Source organism: Scyliorhinus canicula, chromosome 28 (assembly GCF_902713615.1).
Source record: "Scyliorhinus canicula chromosome 28, sScyCan1.1, whole genome shotgun sequence".
In the NCBI taxonomy this organism is placed as follows: Eukaryota; Metazoa; Chordata; class Chondrichthyes; order Carcharhiniformes; family Scyliorhinidae; genus Scyliorhinus; species Scyliorhinus canicula.
This window is the reverse complement of record NC_052173.1, coordinates 18,144,508-18,168,152: the sequence shown is the minus strand read 5'-3', so window position 1 is coordinate 18,168,152 and position 23,645 is coordinate 18,144,508. Positions and strand designations below refer to the sequence as shown.

The following is a 23,645-nucleotide window of genomic DNA, read 5'->3' as shown; positions in this document are numbered from 1 at the left end:
TTTACTGCATCGTAACCTCGGAATATGGAATGAACAAAGATTGTTATTTTTACTTCAAGAGGAATGAGACCATCTCCCTTTATTTCCTCTTGACCATTTAAGCATGGCCGTCTCATTATACACACTGCATATATTAGGAGGCATAGTTCTACCATTTTCCGCCAACATTATGGACAAGCAATTCTAAACTGTAGCGTCCTAGTGAAGGAACCTTCCAGGTATGGTCTTCGCACATCACTAAAATTGTCACATCTACATCTCTATCAAAGTAAAACACATGACAGTCATGACGTGTTATCGAGTGGGATTTCCATAACAGAACAGTCACAAAAGCCAAAGCTTTACCTATGTGGCTTTGCAATTGCATTCTTCTATCTTTGAAGTCCCAAAACAGTTAGGAAGCATGTACGAAGAAACAGCAGAGGATCAGTTTCAGCTTCAGATAACACAATATTAACATGAATTTACAGAAGTTTAGCAATTGCCCTGTTAATTATTGGAATGGCCAGTTTTGTTTTTCACTAGTCAATGTTATGGTGAAGTGTACAGTTCCGTCTGTTCAGGCAACACGAATCAAAAGTTGTAAAACATCAAACTTTTATAAATAGTAGTTCAGACACGTTTAGTGTGACCATTTTAACATTAGGTATGTTAATCCTTCATGACTTTATCAAGTTTGATATTGTGGCAACTGGCAGTGGAATAAGATTCCAACAAAAAAAATGTTACCTAAAAAGGTTTGATTCAAACGGAAACACAAAATGCGCAATGGTTGTATACTTTTTGTTTGCTGGTTAAATCGCAGCTGGGAAATGGAGAATTTTGTTACATCTGGCGACAAAGTTGTTACTTATTAAAACGACCACCTACAAATGTGTCACTTTTCTGCTCCCCATTTAGGCCCTTCTCGAAGGCCATTTCTTTCAGCTGAGAGAAGATTACATCAGATCCCAAATCTAATTGATGTCAAAAGTGACTGGAACACAAATCTGTTATATTGTTAACTGTAGCATATTATGTTTGACACAACAGAAATTTCCCCAATTATAATATGTTCAAACTTTATTCTGTCTGTTACAAATTATACAAACTAGGGCAAAGGTGCCCAAATTAGGGAGTGGGAAGAGGTCATTGGGGTGTCATGAGGACAATGTGAGTTAGGTGCATTACTAGCCAACTGCACCCACATCCAAAAATATGTCTGCAATTCTGAGAATCTTGTTGCTGTTTTCCTGCAGCTGGAGCCACGAGTGGTCATTAGGATCTGTAATCCAAAAGGTGACAAACACCAGGGAATAGTCGGAGCTCAAGCTTTTGGGTGCAGATCTGCTTGGCAAGCACCTGAGCAGCTGAACCTCCTCCCTTAGGACTGAATAACAGCAACAATAGCTGGGAGAGCAATCACAAACTGAGGCACCACAAAGGAGAGACCAGGTTGGTGATGAAGTGCCAGAAGCAGCAGCGCTCCTGCACGTCTACCTGCCGTTGCTGCTTTGCAGAACAGTGGGTGGGTATCCACTCACAACTGGGATGCTTCCAAAATGCACAAAGATCCAGTAATAAATCAACATCAGCATATATCTCAGGAGTGAGTTAGATTTCAGGATAAGTCATGGTTATTTTTAATTGCATAATCATAGAATTTACAGTGAAGGTGGCCCCTCGAGTCTGCGCCAGCCCTCGGAACGAGCACCCTACTTAAGCCCATGCCTCCACCCTATCCCCGTAACCCCACCTAACGTTTTGGACACTCGGGGGCAATTTATCATGGCCAATCCACCTAACCTGCACATCTTTGGACTGTGGGAGGAAACCGGAGCACCCGGAGGGAACCCACGCAGACACGGGGAGAACGTGCAAACTCCGCAGTCACCCGAAACTGGGGTTGAACCCAGGACCCTGGAGCTGTCAGGCAGCAGTGCTAACCACTGTGCCGCCCCTTAGGACTGAATGAGACTATTATAATTAATACATATAATGTCCATTTTATTACGCTATAATCATCTTTTCATAGATTAAGCCTTGCCTGGCCTTGTACTTAATAGACAAAGGCAAGAAAAATATAGGGTCAAGTATCCCTTATCCAAAACCCTTGGGACAATTACCTACTGGATTTTTGATCATTTTGGTTTGCAGATAGCCCGTATAGGCCTAGATCTACTTACATTACAATAGCCTAAGCCTAGCTACAACTAAAATGTACCGCAAATAATAAATAGAGGGTATCTGTTCACCACAAAAACCACAAGGTAAACCATTCAAACTAGACGTCCTGTGCTAAACGTTGATGAGGTTCAAAAGTGCAGTTTTTGAATTTACAAGTAAAGGATACTCGACCTGTAGTTAATAAAGGTCAAGTTAAACACAACAAAACCAGGGAAAAGGAAAATTCATGCTCCAGGTTCCCAAAAGGTAGGTAGGTCTCAGGGAGCAAAACCTATTCGATGGCTTTTCAGCAGCATATGCACAATTGTTTGGATGAATTTAGGAACTTTCACGCATTATTTAAGCTTTCATGAACTGGTGGAAAGATTATTATGGTATTCTGCTGGCTACAAGCACTTAAGAAAGTCAATAGTTACTTCACTGCTTTCCCACTTTCTTTCCTGTTTTATAGGTAAATGCTCTTCTTAAATTGATAGTTTGTTGCACTTGTTCATTGTTACAACCAAGCATAGAATATACAAGTCAACTAGGTGAAACTGTGACACATGCACATTGAATAATTGACAAAATTACATGGAATAATGTAGTCAAGATTGAAAAATGCACATTAAACATAAGCCTTATATGTGGAGCTATTGTTCAAGTTTACACACTAATGGCAGATTTTCAATTACCCAAAGCAGCAAATTTCCAAAATCAATATATTAGCTGTGCATTCATTTAGAACTATCAATTGTCTCTAACAACTTCAAGGTAGAAAACTCAAAGTATTCATTCACTCAATCCACATCAACTTTTACATTAGATATTTAAAAAGCAAGTCTTACCGCGACCTGCAGGAGTAGTGGTCTCGGTTGGCTGTGAAGAATCACTTGCAGTCCTTGGACGTTCCAGCTGATCCTCACTGCGCCAGCTTGGATGCCTACATTGAACCAAGGACATCACAAAATGGCACCAACAACCAGGATTTACAGGTTGATCGAGAGAAACATTAGCTAGTTATTACTCAAAAGTCAACAGAAATGTTTCCAAATAATTCAGGGTGTCAACTTGGAAACAAGTGTACAGAGGAATGTAGCAAAGTAAACTGGGCATTTCTTTTATACAGCTTTGAAATTAACTTTGGGTCAAAAGTTTGCAAATTTCTGCTGATGTTAAATGTGCAAAATTAATATTTTGCACCCTGCCAAAACAGAAGGTGGGAGAATTGGAATCTTTTATATACACTACTTTCTTAGTCTTAGGCCACATCACCAGTTACATGTAGACTCAAAAGTATTTAAGCAATACGAGGAATAAAAACATTACAAAATGTTCTGTTCACCACAATGTTTTTTAAGAAAGAATTTTAAAAGCATCCAGTTGAATGGAAGAGTAACTTACAACCAAGTTAATTTAGGAATAGGGTTCTCAATTATTGTTTCTGCTCTCAATGCCTTTGAATCACAAAAAGTTAGTAAGTAATTAAGAAGGCAAATGGGATTTTGGCCTTCTTTGCAAGGGGAATCCAGTTTAAAAGCAAGGAAGTCTTGCAACAACTGCACAAGGCTTTGTTGAGACTGCACAACAGTACTGCATACAGTTTTGGACTTAATTTGAGGGATATATTTGCACTGGGAGGAGTTCAGAGAAGGTTCATTCAACGGATTCCTGGGATGATGGGTTTGTATTGGAAGGGAAGGTGTGAGCAGGTTGGGCCTGTACTCACTGGAGTTCAGAAGAATAAGAGGGGACTTTACCGAAACATATCAGATCCTAAAGGCGTTTGACAGAGTCGATGCCGAGAGCATGTTTCATGGGGATATCTAGAACTACAGGGCAATTTAAAAATAAGAGGTTTCCCATTTAAGACGAGAGATGACATTTCTTTGGATCATTAGTCTTTGGAATTCTCTTCCACAGACAGCAGTGGACAATGGATCATTGAATATATTCAAGGGTGATTCTTTTTTGCTGCTGGGGCGACTTCTGCAGAGATAGGGGATCAATCCTTTACAGTCAATTGATAAGGAACAGAGACTATAGGCACATGAAAGTAACATATTTCACTAGTTAGGGCACTGTGTTAATTGAAGGTACAGAGATTGGTCAAGTGAAATAATGATCATGGACAACTGAATCACCATTATCGCTTTTGGCCAGACACAACACATTGAAATAGCCCCGTTTCATGCAAATGCTAGTATCCCCCCGCCTCCACAGCATATTATTGAGCTCAACTATATATTACCTAAACAAATTTCCATGTGTCCTGAATCAACACAGCTTTTGTACTGCCGTGACCCACTTGCAAACTATGTCAATTTAATCTTAAAACAGTATTAATGTATTTCTTTTAGCCTTAATATTCACATTTGTTGGATTTTTTGAATGCCACATCTATTTATCTGCACAAGATTAGAATGGTGGAGGTATTACAATTTAAACCTTTTGAAGACTTGAAAAGCCACGGTTGTGAGAAAATTAGTGTTGTCAATTCAACCTCCGGCATTAAATAGCCACATAGCCTCAAAAATATGTGCAAGTATCATTATCAAGAGCTTGTAAAACTGTAGGCTGTGTCTGAATAAACTACAAATGCGGAAAAATTAATACTTTCAGATAGAAACACGCAAGGTAAAACACTGCCTTAAAGTGGCAGAAAGTGCTTCTGACTATATACTTCGATATTGAGCTTCCAGAGGTTTTCAAGGTAAACAGCTATATCAGCGGTTAGGATAACATTACACATCTCTGCAGACTGAGGCCTTCAGGGCAGGTTCAATTCCTGTACCGGCTGAGGTCATTCATGAAGGCCCCGCCTTCTCAACCGTACCCCTCGCCTAGGGCAGTACAGTAGCGCAGTGGTTAGCATTGCTGCCTACAGCACTGAGGACCCGGGTTTGATCCTGGCCCCGGGTCACTGTCCGTGGAGTTTGCACATTCTCCCCGTGTCTGCGTGGGTTTCACCCCCACAACCCAAAGATGTGCAGGGTAGCTGGATTGGCCACACTAAATTGCCCCTTAATTGGGGAAAAAAAAAACCCTCGCCTGAGGTGTGGTGATCCTCAGGTTAAATCACCACCAGTCAGCTCTCCCCCTCAAAGGGGGAAGCAGCCGATGGTCACCTGGGACTATGGTGACAAACAGCTCTGCCGCTTTTCAGTGCAATAACCAAACATATCACTAGCTCTTCCTGGGTCTTGGCATTGCTAGTAAAATACATGCACGTAGCATTTTTGACCAGTTTAATTTACCCTGAAAAGAGCTTGGGCCCAATTTAAACTGACTCACCTTTCCCGTGGCTGCTTAACCCCTTTAATCCCCCTTTCTTGATCTTCTATTTGCCGCTGATACTTTTCTTGCTCTTTTTTCAATCGCTCCTCAACCTCTCGTTCTTTAGCTGTTGTATCTACTGGCTTGGCAGCCCCGAATATGGATGCAGATCTTCCAGATGACTGTGCAGGAGGAGCTCGGACAACCTCTTCCTTTGGAATGCTGCGAGGTTTGAGGTTCAGTTTAGGTCTCTGCAGAGAACCTATTGATACCGTTACATAACACAAACGTGGTTAAAACACTGCACAATTTCAAATTCACTCAGGCAATTAGGAAACAAAGCAATGTTGAGGGGAGATGTTTTTCAGCTGATTTGCCTAGCAACATCAAACTGCTAATGCATACAAAATCAGCAGTTAGAGTGGAAAGTCACAGTATGACGTGACTTTCAGCATGGGTGATAAAAGACAATGCAGCTGGGACAGGAATCACAGGATGAAGTTCAATACTGAATAACAACTTTGTGCACAAGTTTGTAGGCCATCATTCTGACTTTGGCCAGAGAAGCAGAGAGCAGTATATTACAAGTTTAGAATCATAGAATTTACAGTGCAGAAGGAGGCCATTCAGCCCATCAAGTCTGCATTGGCCCTTGGAAAGAGCGCCCTACTTAAGCCCACGCCTCCACCCCAACCCCGTAACCCCACCTAACCTTTTGGACACAAAGGGACAATTTAGCATAGCCAATCCACCTAACCTGCACATCTTTGGACTGTGGGAGGAAACCGGAGCACCCGGAGGAAACCCACGCAGATACGGGGAGAATGTGCAATTCAGACAGTCACCCAAGGCTGGAATCGAACCCTGGATCTGTGAGGCAGCAGTGCTAACCGCTGTGCTGCCCAGTTTCTACAGGATAGCACTAACAATCGAGGAGTTAGCATTCATCATGGCAGAGGTGAACGGGAAAAGTTAATGGTCTGATGTAAGATGACATGTGCAGGCAAGTTCATTCACCGTTACTGGGAAATGACTCAATAAAACTATGCGAGCCATTCCATGGGTATTTCAAACTTTTGTTTTTGATGAAAACATTTCCTTTCGGTGGTACAGTGGTTAGCATTGCTGCCTCACGGCGCCGAGGTCCCAGGTTCAATCCCGGCTCCAGATCACTGTCTGTGTGGAATTTGCACATTCTCCCAGTGTCTGCGTGGGTCTCACCCCCACAACCCAAAGATGTGCAGGGTAGCTGGATTGGCCACACTAAATTGCCCGTTAATTGCACAAAGATAATTGGGTACTTTAATTTAATTTAATTAAATTAAAAACAAATTTCCTTTGGTAAGAAGTCCGCTACCTCTATCTTCATGCCTCACTTCATCTCTTGAGCCATAGTCACTTCTCCTTTCATCTCTTCGATCAAAGCGGTCAAATCCATCACTGAACCGGTCACTGTAACGATCACCACCACCTCGGAAATCATCACTCCGCTTGTCATCATAATTATCTCTTCTGAAGCCACTACCAAATACACGTCGGGAGCCTGGAAAACAATTCACTTTGCTGAGATTTCTCAATCGCCAGTGAACAAGTTATCACTTGTAGAAATGCATTTCCACAAACTCACCTATTTAACCAATATACCTAATTCACTCAGTCCTCGGTGGAAACTACAGTACTTTTTTTCATGTTTTATTAACCTTAGTAGACAGAATGCCTTTGCTGAAAAATTTGGTTCATATTTTCACAATCTGTTTCACTTATAGAATAAGACCATAAAATATAGGAGCAGAATTAGGTCACTCGGCCCATTGAGTCCGCTCCGCCATTCGATCATGGCTGATATGTTTCTCATCCCCATTCTCCTGTCTTCGCCCCATAACCCCTGATCCTCTTATTAATCAAGAACCCACCTCTGTTTTAAATGCACTCTCGAGTGACTAGGCCTCCACAGCCTTCTGCGGAATGAGTTCCACAGAATAACCACCCTCTGGTTGAAGAAATTCCTCCTCATCTCGGTTTTAAAGGATCGTCCCTTTACTCTGAGATTGTGTCCTCTACTTCTAGTTTTTCCTACAAGTGGAAACATCCTCTCCACGTCCACTCTATCCAGGCCTCTCAGTATCCTGCAAGTTTCAATAAGATCCCCCCATATCTTTCTAAACTCTGAGTACAGACCCAGAGTCCTCAACCGCTCCTCATAATGACAAGTCCTTCATTTCAGGGATCATTCGTGAACCTCCTCTGGACCCTTTCCAAGACCAGCACATCCTTCCTTCGATACGGGGCCGAAAACTGCTCACAATACTCCAAATGGGGTCTGACCAGAGCCTTATACAGCCTCAGAAGTACATCCCTGGTCTTGTATTCCAGCCCTCTCAATATGAATGCTAACATTGCATTTGCCTTCCTAACTGCCGACTGAACCTGCACGTTAACCTTAAGAGAATCTTTGTGCTTCTGATTTCCTAAGCCTTTTCCCATTTAGAAAATAGTCTATGCCTCCATTCTTCCTACCAAAGTGCATAGCCTCACACTTTTCCACATTGTATTCCATCTGCCACTTCTTTGCCCACTTTCCTAGCCTGTCCGAATCCTTCTGCAGCAGCCCCCTGCATATCATTGTATCATTTGCAAAGTTAGCAACAGTGCCTTCAGTACCTTCTTCCAGATCATTAATGTATATTGTGAAAAGTTGTGGTCCCAGCACAGACCCCTAAGGCACACCACTAGTCACCGGCTGCCATCTTGAAAAAGACCCATTTATCCCCACTCTCTGCCTTCTGCCAGTCAGCCAATCCTCTATCCATGACAGGATCTTACCCTTAACACCATGGGCTCTCAATTACACCCATTATTTCAAAATTATTGCAGGAATTTATTAAAAGGCCATGGTTCCAAGAAACACAAAATAGAGCCAGATGCTTTTATGCTGCGGCTCGGTTTTGAACAATTATAGTGAAAGGTACCAGCTCAGAGAGCATACCGATAGATCACTTTAACCAAAAGGAGCTTTTAACAAACAAAAACATATCTATAACAGTAGTGTTCTCAGAACAATAGAGTGGTATCCCACAGCAGCCAGTCAGCAATAGGATACAATTAGTTACAATTGGCTCAGTCTGCAAAAAAGTCTACTTCTGGTGGATATTTAAAACGAAAAAAGCAGAATGGACTTCGGTCAGATCACCAATTTTACACAGCATAGAATGACTGAAAAGTAACTCTCACATCCAACCACGGAGGTTGGCCGGACACAGGAACACTTTTCTTTTGACTTAGGCTATCACATACACTATTTACCAGGCCTGAACAAAGACTTCCGTTACAGCTATTTTGCTGAAAAATATTTTTGGCACAGTAACTGGGAGGACCCAGAAGGTGCATCCAAGTTTCCTGCTCTCATTAAATCACACCCTTCTACTAGAGTCTGAAGACTAAGCACAAAGAAGAACAGATAAAAATATAACGAAAGACAAGCTAAAAACAGTACTTGTCTCTCCCAAAGCTCACTTGGAACTGCAAGGCCTGGATCTGAAAGTTAAGTAAAAGGCCAAATGCCTGGAGGTCCTTCTCAACATGAAAGGGGGGGGGGGGGGGGGGGGAAGAGAGAAAGAGTGATACATGGCAATCATTTTGAGCCTTTAAAGGAAGGGAGCATGGTTACAGTCCCAACAGAGTAAAATAGGAATGTGATTCCCCAGATCTAATCAAAACAAACTTTAAAAACATTTTTTTGCAATCTGTGGGGTGTCTGAAAGGGGTCTTAAAATACACAACCGATCCAACTAACAGAGGCAGATGATTGCAGAGGATATATCCTTGGGATGTACTCTGCAAGTGAATAAAATTGAAAGTCTAATAGGGAAAAAATGTTACTGAGCGTCTCTCACCGTTCAAATTTGAAAATTAAATCTGCGTTCTGGTCTGTACCCATTTGATTTTGCTCATAGAATTTACAGTGCAGAAGGAGGCCATTCGGCCCATCGAGTCTGCACCGGCTCCTGGAAAGAGCACCCTACCCAAGGTTAACACCTCCACCCTATCCCCATAACCCAGTAACCCCACCCAACACTAAGGGCAATTTTGGACACTAAGGGCAATTTATCATGGCCAATCCACCTAACTTGCACATCTTTGGACTGTGGGAGGAAACCGGAGCACCCGGAGGAAACCCACGCACACACGGGGAGGATGTGCAGACTCCGCACAGACAGTGACCCAAGCCAGAATCGAACCTGGGACCCTGGAGCTGTGAAGCGATTGTGCTATCCACAATGCTACCGTACTTGTTTTATAAGTTTTGAAAGGTACAACACACGGCAAACTGCACTCACGTGCAGCACCTTTGGCCTAAACTGCAGCCAATTACTGGCTCAAATTTAACTTTCTGATGCACTTGCAATCCATCTTTCTCCAAGTATCCCAAAACATATGTTGTGGTTTGCTTTGCTCCAGTCCTCGGCCTTACCAGAATGCACTCTTTGAGCACATGAGGAAATGACTATGTAGCAGCACTGTGCTGTGAACGCATCTCTAGAACATCCATGTTTGTTTTTTTTATTTTAGAGTACCCAATTCATTTTTTCCAATTAAGGGGCAATTTAGCTTGGCCAATCCACCTGCCCTGCACATCTTTTGGGGTGTGGGGGCGAAACCCACGCAAACATGGGGAGGATGTGCAAACTCCACACGGACAGTGACCCAGAGCCAGGATCGAACCAGGGACCTCGGCGCCGTGAGGCAACAGGGCTAACCCACTGCACCACCGTGAAAATCCATGTTCTTAAAGCAGTACAATAGCATGATGGACATAGTTTAAACTAAATGGCAAATTTATACAGACTGCATCAAAGAATTAAGTTCACTTTTAAGTGTATTTCTCCTTTAGAATACCGTTGCAATATTCTAGTCAGAAGGCAGTACGAGTTAGACTGCCTCTTCCCTTCCAGTGTACATGATGGAGCTGGCCACACACAGCAATACCCAATTCAGAGCATTTATAGAAGAACTAACAAAAAACCCAAATTTTATCCTTTCAAATAATTTGCTGTACAATGTTTGTTTATCTGGGATGTTTATATTTTCAGTGATATTAATATGCTGCCAAAGTGCATGGACATAATCTTAATTTAGATGGAGCACATTTACTAGTTTTATTTTAGCGTTCAAATTAGTATATCCAACATCCTGAGTGATTGTTTTTAAATATTAATTCAATGCTGCAAACCCAGCAGTGGCTCACAATGCACTGGGAGGGCAGTTGTTTCATTGGTCATCTCGCAGCTGTAAACATTAGTGAACTCACCTCTGTCATACCCACGATCCCTGAAACTGTCATCCCTGAATCTATCTCCATCCCGACGAAGACCATCCCGATCACGGGACTCGTAACGGTCCCTGGTTCCTGCAAAACCAGGAGCCGGAAATGTTAAGCATTTCATAAAACTGTATAATAAGAATGCTCATCTCTAAAATCTGAATCAATGGAGACGAATGATCTCACATGAGAAAAGTAATAGCTATACATAATGTCTCAACCAACTTAGGGCTTCTACATTGCACGTGTAAGACACGCTTGAAGGTGATGACACGGAATAGTGAAGTAAGTGATTAGCTGTCATAGTACACCAGATATCTGTCCTGAACTCAACTAATAAGGAGCAGCTATGCATTGAATATTGGCAAACATTGCCAGTACTAAGTAGCCGAGTCCTAATTTGGAGCATGTGCAATTCTTTTTGCTGCCCAAGTGAAGGTACTTTCCAAATTGAGTGCGGTGGTGGTGGGTGCGGTAAATGCAAGAAAGAATACACAGGATAATCTAAATGAAGCTACTGATGGAGATGTGCTGTGTTTGAGCAGTTAAAAGAACTGTGCAGAGGCAGTTCCATGGAGCTGAACAACAGAGTGGAGGTGGTGGAGGACAGTGTAATCAACCATGCTAACAGCTATGTGAAGAGGTCGAAGACAGATAAGAGTGCCTTAATTGCAGTCCTAGGAGGTTGTTCTTCTTGACTTTAGTCAATGTGATTTCAATGCTGTTAACAGGCCTGAAACTCAATTAGACAGCTTCAAACAATGGGTGAAGCAAAGAGCAAAATAATTCAAATGCAGACTTTTCAGTCAGCTCGGTGAAGGCAAAGAAGTTAGAGTTAAGACAATAAAGAGAGGGCAGAAGGGTCACGGGTGTCCAAAGGAAAAAAAGAGCCATTAACTGTCATCTAAGATTGAGTAGTCAAAAACTTAGGAAGGAAAAGCTGCAGGGCGATGGGACAGGAAGGGAAGACAAGAAAGCTTCTGCACCAGAAATTAAGAAGCCAAGATCTCACGAAGCTCTATCCCATTGTAAAGGAAAAGGTGTGTTGGCACCCTATGTTTTGCATTACTCATTTCACAGATTGAATGTACCTGCAGCTGTCTTCTGCTGATCCACACTCAGCAGCATGCCTCAAATCTGTGGGACTTTTGGACCTCGAGTACAAAGCCTTTTTCACCGGTTTAATAAACTGCTTTCAGAGATCCATGTCATCTTGACATTTTGTTTGAACGTTTCAGGTATTGGAAACCATATAGCATCAGCATTTTCTAAACTAATTCTTCAGATAAGAATCTCATTGCCTGAGGAACGCAGAATGAGGCTGGGCACTACCACACCAAGCTATCACATTACCAATGTTGAAATTTGCTGCATGTTTGTAAATTCTGCACTGTTCTGACATTTTGATGACCTTGTATGTAGTTCCTGCTATTGAAAATGGCAGCACTGTACCATGGCTTCAATGTATCATTAGCCCCTAACTTATTCCTCTGTCACTAATGCCATGGGTACTCCACTCAACTGTCATCAATAAAAATGTCACTTTCTCACATATATGTAATACAAGAGATGCATCAATCTCATTTCTGCCACGCAATGTCTTGACTTAACATTTAAAATGATGACATATGAAGAAAAAATTCAATGCATTGAAGTGAGTGAACAAAAAAAACCTCAAGCAGATTCTAAGTAACAGAACCAGATTCCGAAACGACCCTCTCATCTACTGAGTAGCACTATACTTCTATATGCTTCACCCGATGCCTGTGTTTATGTATTTTACATTGTGAACACACACACTTCTGGCGCCTGGTGTCACTATTAAATGCTCCCAGGTCATACTCCTATGCCCCAGTTCTAACCTACAGAGTGTTTCCATTGCAGAATTTTGATTTTCCACATCAGATTATTTTGAATTGTGTGCAGGGGTAGGAGCTTACCTGGAATTTCACACAAGAACCTGACAGCAGTCAGAGTAAAGAGGGGGAGGTCTTTCTACAATCCAATGCACAGCAGCGGTGGTGTGGGGGGGGGGAGCATGCTAACCTATTACCTCAGTCTGTAAAAATTTGACTCACTGTCCCCAAATGAATCTTCCACCCTTCTTGACGGATAATCATCGCTGCTGTTAGTCGTTGGCCTAGCTCTCCAATCAGTCTCCATCTCCGCGTCACGAATTCTGTCCCGATCTCCTCCCCTGCCCGATTCTCTTTCTGAGTTCAAAGCGGAGATAGAAACCATTTGTTAAAATCAAGTCCATCAAAACTTCTCAGAATTGTACTTTTATTTACAATCTACATTCAGCGGTCCAGTGAGCCATGAAGTACAAACATTTCTAGGTCAGTCCTTTGTTCACCGGCCAAGTTCAAAGTAAAAGTACACAATACAATAAATTAGTTATCGATAAGAGTATTTGATTCAAGGATGTTCAAAACTTCATAGAATGCTTACTTCAAAATAACTATTTCAAAAGACCATAATGTGAAATTTCCATCTTGTGATCTGCTCTGAAGAAATATTGGTAAAAACACAAGTCACATGATAAAAGCAAAAAAGAGAGAGATGACAGTAGTTTGCTGGGCAATTAAAATATATTTACTCGCAACAGAAATAAAACTAGTGTTATAAAGGAGAATATATCACAGTTAGCAAATAAATAAAACCGTGGACTGGATTCTCCGCTTCACGACACTGGAAACACAAATCGAGCAGAGAATTGCGTGTATTCAAAAATCAAGGTTTGCGCCAGCGCCGATAGACACGACGCTCCGGTACCTCGCTAGCAGCGATATCGATGTTTGCGCCCCACGCCGGGAGATCCATGCAAAGCAGTCATTTGTATGGATTTCAATATCATTAGCAATTTGGGCACTTTCTGCTTCACCCTTTCACGATGCACCATCCCTCCTAGGTGGAGGTCTCGCGGGTGCGCATTAGTGCAAGTATTGACAAGTGTGGCCTGGGTGCCATGGGGGAGCTGGAGGCTACAAAAACCCCACTGAAATACCCTCAGAAACTTGTACTTGCTGGGCCGGGGGTAGTAGCAGGTAAGTACTTGGTGTCAGGTCTGTATACTCAAGGTGTCCCCACCGGGATTGTGGTGGCCTGGCTCAGACTGCCAGCACTGCAGGCGGTCTTTTAAACGTACCCCTTTGGCGCTGGTGCTCCTTACAAGCCCCTGGCTGTTCACTCTTTTGAATGGCGCCTGTGCTCAGAAGGCCTCTGGTCATCTGGGACCCCACCCAGCCCGCCACTCTAGACAGTCTCATACCCAACTCTATCAAGGGGATAGGAGTTCAATCAGGGATCCACCAGGTTTTGACGGAAGCGCTGCCCCATTGCAAAGGAAGCAGACGATTAGCAGAGCTCACCCCAACCAGAGGACGCCTGCACCGTGGCCGTTGGTGCTCTCCCTGGTTCTCTGCCCCTCTCCAGACAGATGCCTCACCAGTGCCCCCCCCCCCCCCCCCCCCCACCAGCTGTCTCCTTCTGGTGAGGCTGGCAGCGCTGACTGCCTCTGCCACCACTTCCCAGGCAGTGTTCAGGAGGGCAGGCTCGAGTCTGTGGCCCACCCTGGGGAAGAGGTGTACCCCTGCTCCTCACTTGCATGGAGCTATATGTCCAGCTCGGACTCCCGACCTTGGGGGGGGGGGGGGGGGGGCAACCGCAAGTCTTCTGTGAGCCATCTTTGTTGCTTCAGTGTGTGCGCTAAGTGGACCGCTTAAAAATAACTTCCGCTGCCAGGCTCTTTAGCGCTAACTCTGGCCCCAGTGATTACAACGCCGAGAATTTTTCTGAATTCGCGTCAGTGGAGTGCCGGCCCATTTTCATGTCCTGACTCGCTTACCGAATAGCGCCCCCAACAGCAAGTGCGAATCGCACGCTATTCAGTCCTGGCGGCAACACTCGAGTCTTCCAAACGGAGAATTCCAGCCCATATATCTCACCATACGTAGGCTGCTCAATCTAAATGCAAGTTGCTCAAACCAACTCCTGTGGGTACTTGTAATCTCAATGCTGGTTCTGACATACCCTCTCATGGAAGATAGAAAACATTTCAATGTCAGGTACCAGTTAGAACATAGAAACCACACCTTTTTCCTGAGCTTGATCAGCAATATCCACCCTTATTCTTCGGTTCTGCAACATCTAGGTGTAAGAATGAACAGATCATAAGAAATAGAAAGGTTGTTAACATGGTGATTAAGGCATACATATAGGACTATTGCAAAGTATATTGACTGGAAGTTCCTTATTAAGCAATTTTGCAAAATTTGAGAAACCATTCAGTCATTTTGTGCAAACCTCGATCAACCATGTCTCAAGAGATTACACAGAGTGACTCAAATCAAGCTCTCATGTCTAAAACAAAATCAAGACTCTAAAAATTAACCAAATGCTGAAAGACAATGAGGTGTGGTGCTGGAGACAGAAAAGGTGTGTGTTAAGACCAGGTTAAGTGAAAATTAGTTCTAATTCATTCAGGCTCGAGCAACACAGAAGCTAGCAGCTGACCAATAGTGAAATTTGGAGGGTGGGGGAACGGAGAGTGTGATAAAGAGGAGACAGGAGGAATCTTGTGCAGGAAAATCCTGGAGTTCTGGACTTGCTCATAGTCTCAATACATATGATAAGAACAAGGAATCAAGAGCACCAAGATATTAATAAAAAACCATCTCAGGATTATTCTGATTGGAGCTGGGCATTGAGAAACATGGTTCAGGAGGATTTCGGAGTTCTACAATAACGCGAAAAGTCCTGGGGCACAAAGCTATACAGGTCAGGCATCATCCTCAGGAAATGGTAGGTGAAAGCTACAGTAAAACAAGCCATGAGACCTAGCTGAACTTCATACAATAAAAACAGCCAGCAAAAGCTGTCTTTCCATGCCATTATCTTTAGGTAATCATAAGAATTGCAAGTGCTGACAAGGATGATCAATTTTTAAAATGAGGCGTAGATGACAACCCAAGAACGTACAGCTCAAGTCAGTCTAACAATGGCTGTGGGTCTCTCAGAAGGTATCCTGAAATACCAATATAAAAATGGTATATATGAAGAGGGAGTCAGCATGGGTCGCTTTTTGAACTCTTCAAAATGATGGATCTTGCCATCAGTTGGCATTCTGATTTCAGCAACATTGTTACATAAGAACTTAGTCCACCAACCAAATCTGAGCAAAGGGCAATTGTGAATGGAGTCAAGCTGACATGGTGGGGGAGGGGTGGTTGTACCAGTTCTGGCATGGTATGTATTGCTCTACTCATGTCCCTTGGCTCATTGTCTGCTGATGCTTCTTCCTGAGCCATCTTGCTTGGCAGTTTCCGTCAATGATGGTTTGCCATTGCCTTCCACGTTCAGGGGCAGGGTGAGGAGGCAGGTCCCAAAGTCTATCTCAGAACAGGAATCAAACCTATGCTGTTAGCATTATTTTGAACCACACGTTAACTATCTAGCCATCGGACCTAACTGGCTTCCACGCCACTGTTTATACACGACAGTAAACAATGACTGGGGCTGGTGCACCAAAGAAATCAATTTACCGATGACAACATTTCTCTGCATGACAAGCTGGTAAAAGACATTTGGTAATTGAAAGCTTCAATACAAAAAATAGTGCGTGAAGACATTTGGGAGGTAATTTCTCGAGAACTAAAAGTTAGAACTTGTTGATACCATCCCCCAGATTTAATGAAACAATTGATCTTTAAAATACTACAATGTGATATTTCATGCAAGAGAAATTCATATGCAAAAAGGCAGAAAACGTTTACTCTACCTCTTCATTGAGACTCAAAGCATTCATCAGTGATTCCACATCGTCAAACTCAGCATAGCCAAATCCCTTCAATCTATCCTGGTTGGTGGACTCTCTTGGCAAACGCACTGCACTGATCTTTGGGAGGTTAAAAAAAAACAGCAAGTTATACAGCTGGCATACTACACAAGTTGTAGTTCACCTTGGACTGAATTACACGCAGCAGAAAAACAAGTCTATTGCTTCCTCTTTTTCCCCCTGAAGGTATAGACTCTTTGCTAGAATTGGTTCTAAAGTATAAATGGTCTACTGCTCTCATTTACTTACATTCATTCCATGGAAGAATTTTCTGATAGATTCCTCAGACACATCATAAGGCAAATTGCCCAGAAAAGCTGTGTAGGGTGGCTGCTTTGGAATACGGTTCATATCAACATCTGGTGCCCGAGCAGCACGAGGTGCTGTTGGTAGCAATGCCCGGTTAATGGCAGGCTTATAAGTATCCTCTTCCATACCAGGCCAGGCAGTGGAAACTATCAAAAAGACAGGATGAAAGGTTATTTGAAAAACAATTTTTGGCCTGCACATTATATCAAAGAAAGAAGATACTCAAGTGCCCTATTAAGCAAGAATAGGATCAGGTTTTTCCATACAACCCACTGGGGGAGGGGTTTCCTGTGACCATACTGAATTTTTAATTTATAATATTTATGGCTACGATGTGCTGGCTATCAAAAGGCAAAGCCACAAGCTCGGAGGTTAGAAAGGCCGGTTTTGGTAATCTTCACAAGACGCAAATCTTTAGACACCCCATTTTGTTTTCCCTAATAATGTGGAGTTAAATGGCTGCAGTTTTCTCACTGCATGGCTGGTACCATCAGCTTTTGTTAAAGATTAACTCCAAAACTAATATTGACAAGGCAGAGGTAGCCTCGGGTTTTAAAATAGCATTAAAAGGATTATGAATGATACAAGTTCGACTCTACACAAATGGCAAGTCTCCTCAGTAGTCTGCAGGTCATTCAGAAAGCTTTGCTTGGGGAACAGCATCGCATCTTACAGTGCTTCCAGACTCATCACAGTTTAGGCTGTAACCCCATTTTTGTTTGTTACTTGTTTTCTACCCACCCCTCTGCTGCTCTCAATTTTCCTTTTTTTTGGCTCTTGGGCAGCAGTTGTTCATGAATCTGCCATTCAGATCCTCAAGACACCTTCTGTTTCTTTACTTATCCTATTATCAGCCCCTTTGGCCTTGCACCATAAACCTGAAAATCACTTGTTTTCCATCATATCACAGATCTTCCTTTGTTTCTTCCCCCCACCCTCTCCCCTTGCATAAAGTCTATTACACCTCTAATTTTTCCCAGTTCTAACAAGGGTTACCAACCTGAAAACATGAACAGTTTCTCTCTCTACAGGTCACGTAGGACCAGAGTATTTGCAGCATTTTCTGTTCAGATTCCAGAGAAGTTCTGCATCTTGCTAACCAGCGAAGAACCTAGGCCAGTTCGATGCCACATATTTCACAGTATCAAAAAATGAGCTTGTGTTCAAATGTTTGCTCAGAGAGCAAGTAGCATCTATATTATTTGATACAACGGGAAGAACAGTCGTGGCATGAGGTTTATCATTTTATACTACATACTGTTCATTCACCTATTTTGTTTCAATAAACCATCTATTGGTTCAGAGCCTAAATCGTGGCCTGATAGCATGCACAGTCACCTTTCAAAGAGAGGTGAATCACATGGCGTACGTGAAACTTTGCAGTTACTAGTGTAAAGATTATGGGGCAAATTCTCCGCCAGCGGTATTTGCCGTTCCGCTGGAAGTGCACGCCCACCTGCGGGTTTCCCAGCGGTGTGAGGTGGCTACAATGGGAAACCCCATTGGCCAGTGGTGGGAATGGAGAATCCCCCGCTGCCATCGACAACGCGCCATGGAGAAACACGTACCTGGGGAGCCGGAGAATTCACTCCCATGGGTTCTCTGGCAGCATCACTGGCAAGAAAAGGAAGGTTGTACAGATGCAAGATCTGATTATGAGAGTGGCCAGTAATATTGAGGCAGAAGGTGGCACATGGCACAGTGGTTAGCATTGCTGCCTAACGCACTGAGGACCCGGGTTCGAATCCCGGCTCTGGGTCACTTTCCGTGTGGAGTTTGCACATTCTCCCCGTGTCTGCGCGGATTTCACCCCCCACAACCCAAAGATGTGCAGGGTAGGTGGATTGGCCACACTAAATTGCCCCTCAATTGGGAAAAAAAATAGTTGGGTACTCTAAATTTATATTAAAAAAGTAATACTGAAGCAGATAAACCATTTAATATAAATACACGACCCTCGCATTAAATAAGGCCATTTTGGTGGCATACAGCAGAGCTGCTAGGGAATGTGCAGCAGGATCCGGCAAACAGAGGGGAGAAATAGTGTCCGAGGCCAAATCATCTTCAGCTTTCGGATGACTGCACAGTGATCACAAAGCTCAAGACACTGAAGCAGTCAGTACCTGTATGTAGCAAGACCTAGATAACATTGAGGTTTGGACTGATTAGTGGCAAGTCAAGTTTGCATCTCAAAAGTACTAGTGAATGACCATTAATTACAAGGGGTCACGATTTCAAGGTGAGAGGGGGAAAGTTTAAGGGAGATGTGCATGGAAAGTTTTTTTACGCAGAGGGTGGCGGGTGCCTGGAACGCTTTGCCAGCGAAGGTGGTAGAGGCGGGCACGATAGCATCATTTAAGATGCATCCAGACAGATATATGAACGGGTGGGGAACAGAGGGAAGTAGATCCTTGGAAAATAGGCGACAGGTTTAGATAAAGGATCTGGATCGGCGCAGGCTGGGAGGGCCGAAGGGCCTGTTCCTGTGCTGTAATTTTTTTTGTTCTATCTCCAACATGATAGAATCTAACCATCGACGTTTAGTGGCATTACCATCACTGAATCACCCATCAACATCCCATGGGGTTAACCATGGACCAGCCACATAACTACTGTGGCTCTGAGAGAGGTCCGAGAGAGGTCAGAGACTGGGAATTCTGCAGCAAGTAAATCATCTCCTAACTCTCCAAAGCCTGTCCATCACCGACAAGGCACAAATCAGGAGTGTGCTGGAATACTCTCCCTTGTCTAGATGAGTGCAGCTCCAACAATTCTCAAAACAACAGCCAGAATAAAGCAGTCTGCTTCATTGGCACCCGTAAACATTGACTCCCTCTGGTGCAATGTACAACATCTGCAAGATGCATTACAGCGACTCACCAAGGCTCCTTCCAAGCCTGCAACCTCCACCACCTAAAAGGACAAGGAAAGCAAATGCAAGAAAATACCACCACCTGCAAGTTCCCTTCCAAGTCACCCTGACTTGGAACTAGATCACTGTTCCTTTCACCATCGGTGGGTCAAAAATCCCTCCTTAACAATGCTGTGGGGTCTATCTACACGAAATGGACTGCAGGGATTCAAGGTGGCTGCTCACCGACACCTTCTGAAGAACAATTAGAAATGGGCAACAAACGTTGGGTCTTGCGGCTGCTCACATTCCATTAAAGTTGCCACTACATGTATTTTCCACTCAGCTGTTGAATCTCATATAATATAGGTTATAAATAACATTTGTTGATTGCTTACCTTCGCTATCCAAGTCATCGGTCTCATCTGCCCAGCTGACAGGCTTTGAGGGAATGTAGAGTTGGGTAGAACCGCCACTATCCTCTGCCAGAAAGTCAGTCAGGGTAAAAGTCTTTCCCTTTTTCTGCTTCTTCTTCCCTGTACATTAGGAGTTAGAATTGTTAATGTCTTTAAAACTCAGTTGCAACACTAATGACACTATATCAAGGATGTTCATTGCTTATTCATTAAAACAGGCTCTGGGTTAGCATCCCGATTGCTCCTTCTCTCCTCATGTTGAACCCATTTCACCACCAATTAAATGCGTGCATATGACCTCCCTACAGCTCTTAATGTCAGGACAAAAAATAAAAACTCAACCCCAAAGTACTGCCTCCTAGATTGTAGACTAAACTGAAACTCCCTTGAAAATTGTTTTCCTCTGACAATTACCTTTTTAACCAAGTATGTATGACAAGATTGAATTGCCTCAAATTGCAATGAGCAGAAAAATAGAAACATTACAGTGCAGAAAGAGGCCATTCAGCCCATCATATCTGTGCCTGCCAGCCAAGAGAAAAGAGAAACTAGCCCCTCATTTTAATCCCACTTTCCAGCACCTAGTGCTTGCAGGTTAAAACACTTCAGATGCAGATCCAGGGACTTCTTAAAGGAGTTGAGCATTTTAGCCTCAATCACCACCTTAGGCCGCAAATACCAGATGCCCACTACCCTCTGGGTGAAATGTTTTTTTCCCCCTCATGTCCCTTTCTACCAATCACCTTAAATCTATGCCCCCTTAATAACTGACCCCTCATCTCAGGGAAACAGGTCTTCCCCATCTATCCTAACTAGGCCCCATCATTTTGTCCACCTCGGTATGGTAGCATTGTGGATAGCACAAATGCTTCACAGCTCCAGGGTCCCAGGTTCGATTCCCGGCTTGGGTCACTGTCTGTGCGGTGTCTGCACATCCTCCCCGTGTGTGCGTGGGTTTCCTCCGGTTTCCTCCCACAGTCCAAAGATGTGCAGGTTAGGTGGATTGGCCATGATAAATTGCCTTAGTGACCAAAATTGCCCTTAGTGTTGGGTGGTGTTACTGGGTTATGGGGATAGGGTGGAGGTGCTGACCTCGGGTAGGGTGCTCATTCCAAGAGCCGGTGCAGTCTCGATGGGCCGAATGGCCTCCTTCTGCACTGTAAATTCTATGATAATGCCAATTAGGTCACCCCCTTGGCTGCCTCGAGACAACAACCCGAGCCTACGCTATCTCTCTTCATAGCTGCAATTTTCCAGCCCTGGCCACATCTTTGTAAATCCCCCCCTGCACTCGCTCCAGAACAATAATATCCTTCCTGTAATGTAGTGACCAGAACTCTACACAGAACTCCAGCTGTGGCCTAACCAGTGTTTTATACAGTTCCAGCGTTACATCCCTGCTTTTGTATTCAATACCTCACCCAATAAAGGGAAGCATTCCATCGGCTTTCTTGACCACCTTGCACACCTGTCCTGCCATCTTGAAGGACCCATGGGTATACACGCCAAGGTCCCTCACTTCCCCAACCTCTCTCAATATCCTCCCATTTATTGAGTATTCCCATGCTTTGTTTGCCCTCCCCCCAGATTTACTACCTCACACTTTTCTGGCTAATTCCATTTGCCACATCTCAGCCCTCTTAACCAAACCATTAATATGATTCTGGAGTTGAGACCATAAGAAATAGGAATAGAAGTCGGCCATTTGATTCCTCTCGCCTGCTCCGCCATTCAATAGGACCATGGCTGATCCAACATTCCTCACATCCACTTTCCTGCCCTTTCCCCGTAACCCTGGATTCCCTTACTGATCAAGAATCTATCTGTCTCAACCTTAAATATACACAGCTCTCAATGGCAAGGAGTTCCAAAGACTTCACAACAATCAGAGAGAAGAAATTCCTCCTCATCTCAGTCTTAAATTGGCACCCCTTTTTTCTGGGACTATGCCTTCTGGCCCTAAAGTTTCCCCATCCTCTTAAGTATTTACCCTGTCAGGCCCCTTAAGAATCCTATGTGTTTTAATGAGATCACCGCTCATTCTTCCAAATGTGGAGTCCCAGCCTGTTTAGCCTTTGCTCACAAGACAATCCCTCCATACCGGGATCATCCTAGTGAACCTTCTCTGAACCACCTACAATGAAATATTTTTCCTGAAATAAGGGGACCAAACTGCTCACAGTATGCCAGATATGGTCTCACCAGTACCGTGTACAGATGCAGCAAGATGTTCTTACTGTTATACTCCAACCCCTAGGAAATAAGGACTGCACTGATGCGCTAGCTTTCTGGGCTTCATGCACAGGTCGTGTGCCCCCCCCCCCCCCCCCCCCCACTCTCGCAAAGTCCCTTTGCATTGCAGCTGTCTGCAGTTTTTCTCCATTTAAATAATACTGTCCTTTTGTTCTCCCTTCCAAAATGAACTTCCCATTTTCCCACATTATACTCCATTTGTCAACTTTATATCACTTTGCAAACTATTTGTATCTCTCTCGCAACTTGCCTTTCTACCTACTTTTGTATCATCAGCATATTTGGCTACAGTACATTTGCTTCCTTCCTCCAAATCATTAATATATATTGTGAACAGTTGTGGTCCCAGCACTGATCCCTGTGGAACCCCACTGTCCACAGGTCACCAACCTGAAAAAGAACCCCTTATCCCCACTGGCTGTTCCTTCCAATTAGCCAAATCTCTATCCTCTTCACGATCAATTTTTGTGCCATCTGCAAATTTCCCAATCATGCCCCCCACATTTAAATCTAAATTATTAATATAAACAACAAACAGCAAGGGCCTTTTACTGAGGCCTGTGGAACACCACTGGAAACCGTTTTCCATTCACAAAAAACATCCATTGACCATTAAGGCAGCACGGTAGCATTGTGGATAGCACAATCGCTTCACAGCTCCAGGGTCCCAGGTTCGATTCCGGCTTGGGTCACTGTCTGTGCGGAGTCTGCACATCCTCCCCGTGTGTGCGTGGGTTTCCTCCCACAGTCCAAAGATGTGCAAGTTAGGTGGATTGGACATGATAAATTGCCCTTAGTGACCAAAATTGCCCTTAGTGTTGGGTGGGGTTACTGGGTTATGGGGATAGGGTGGAGGTGTTAACCTTGGGTAGGGTGCTCTTTCCAGGAGCCGGTGCAGACTCGATGGGCCGAATGGCCTCCTTCTGCACTGTAAATTCTATGAAACTACGCTTCGTTTCCTGTCACTGAGCCAATTTTGGATCCGACCTGCCACCTTCCCCTGGATCATCCTATCACATCTCACTTTTCTGATCAGTCTGCCAGGCGGGGCCGTGTCAAGTGCCTGACTGAAGTCCATGTAGATAATATCCACTGCACTACCGTCAACAATCCTCCTTGCTACTTCCGAAAAACAATTCTATTAAATTAGTGAGATACTATCTTCCCCAAACAAAACCATGCTGACTATCCCTGATCAGTCCATGCCCAAATGACAGTAAGGCACAAAAGGGGAATAGC

General features: G+C 43.7%; 1 protein-coding gene across 7 annotated transcripts in view; it reads right to left on the bottom strand.

Moving 5' to 3' along the window:
• The window catches only part of eif4ba (eukaryotic translation initiation factor 4Ba), a 50,579-nt gene that overhangs the window by 9,353 nt on the left and 17,581 nt on the right, over positions 1–23,645 (bottom strand). For 3 of the 7 annotated variants that reach the window (XM_038786477.1, XM_038786483.1, XM_038786479.1), the window contains exons 2-11: positions 20,136–20,273; positions 16,827–17,032; positions 16,521–16,637; positions 14,836–14,890; positions 12,820–12,954; positions 10,730–10,828; positions 6,779–6,964; positions 5,440–5,683; positions 2,994–3,088; positions 346–375 (exon numbers count right to left, since the gene is read on the bottom strand). In XM_038786477.1, the coding sequence (XP_038642405.1) occupies positions 346–375; positions 2,994–3,088; positions 5,440–5,683; positions 6,779–6,964; positions 10,730–10,828; positions 12,820–12,954; positions 14,836–14,890; positions 16,521–16,637; positions 16,827–17,032; positions 20,136–20,273 (1,305 nt within the window). The remainder of the gene's footprint in view (positions 1–345; positions 376–2,993; positions 3,089–5,439; positions 5,684–6,778; positions 6,965–10,729; positions 10,829–12,819; positions 12,955–14,835; positions 14,891–16,520; positions 16,638–16,826; positions 17,033–20,135; positions 20,274–23,645) is intronic. The other 4 variants (XM_038786480.1, XM_038786481.1, XM_038786484.1 and 1 more) reach the window with 3 other exon arrangements.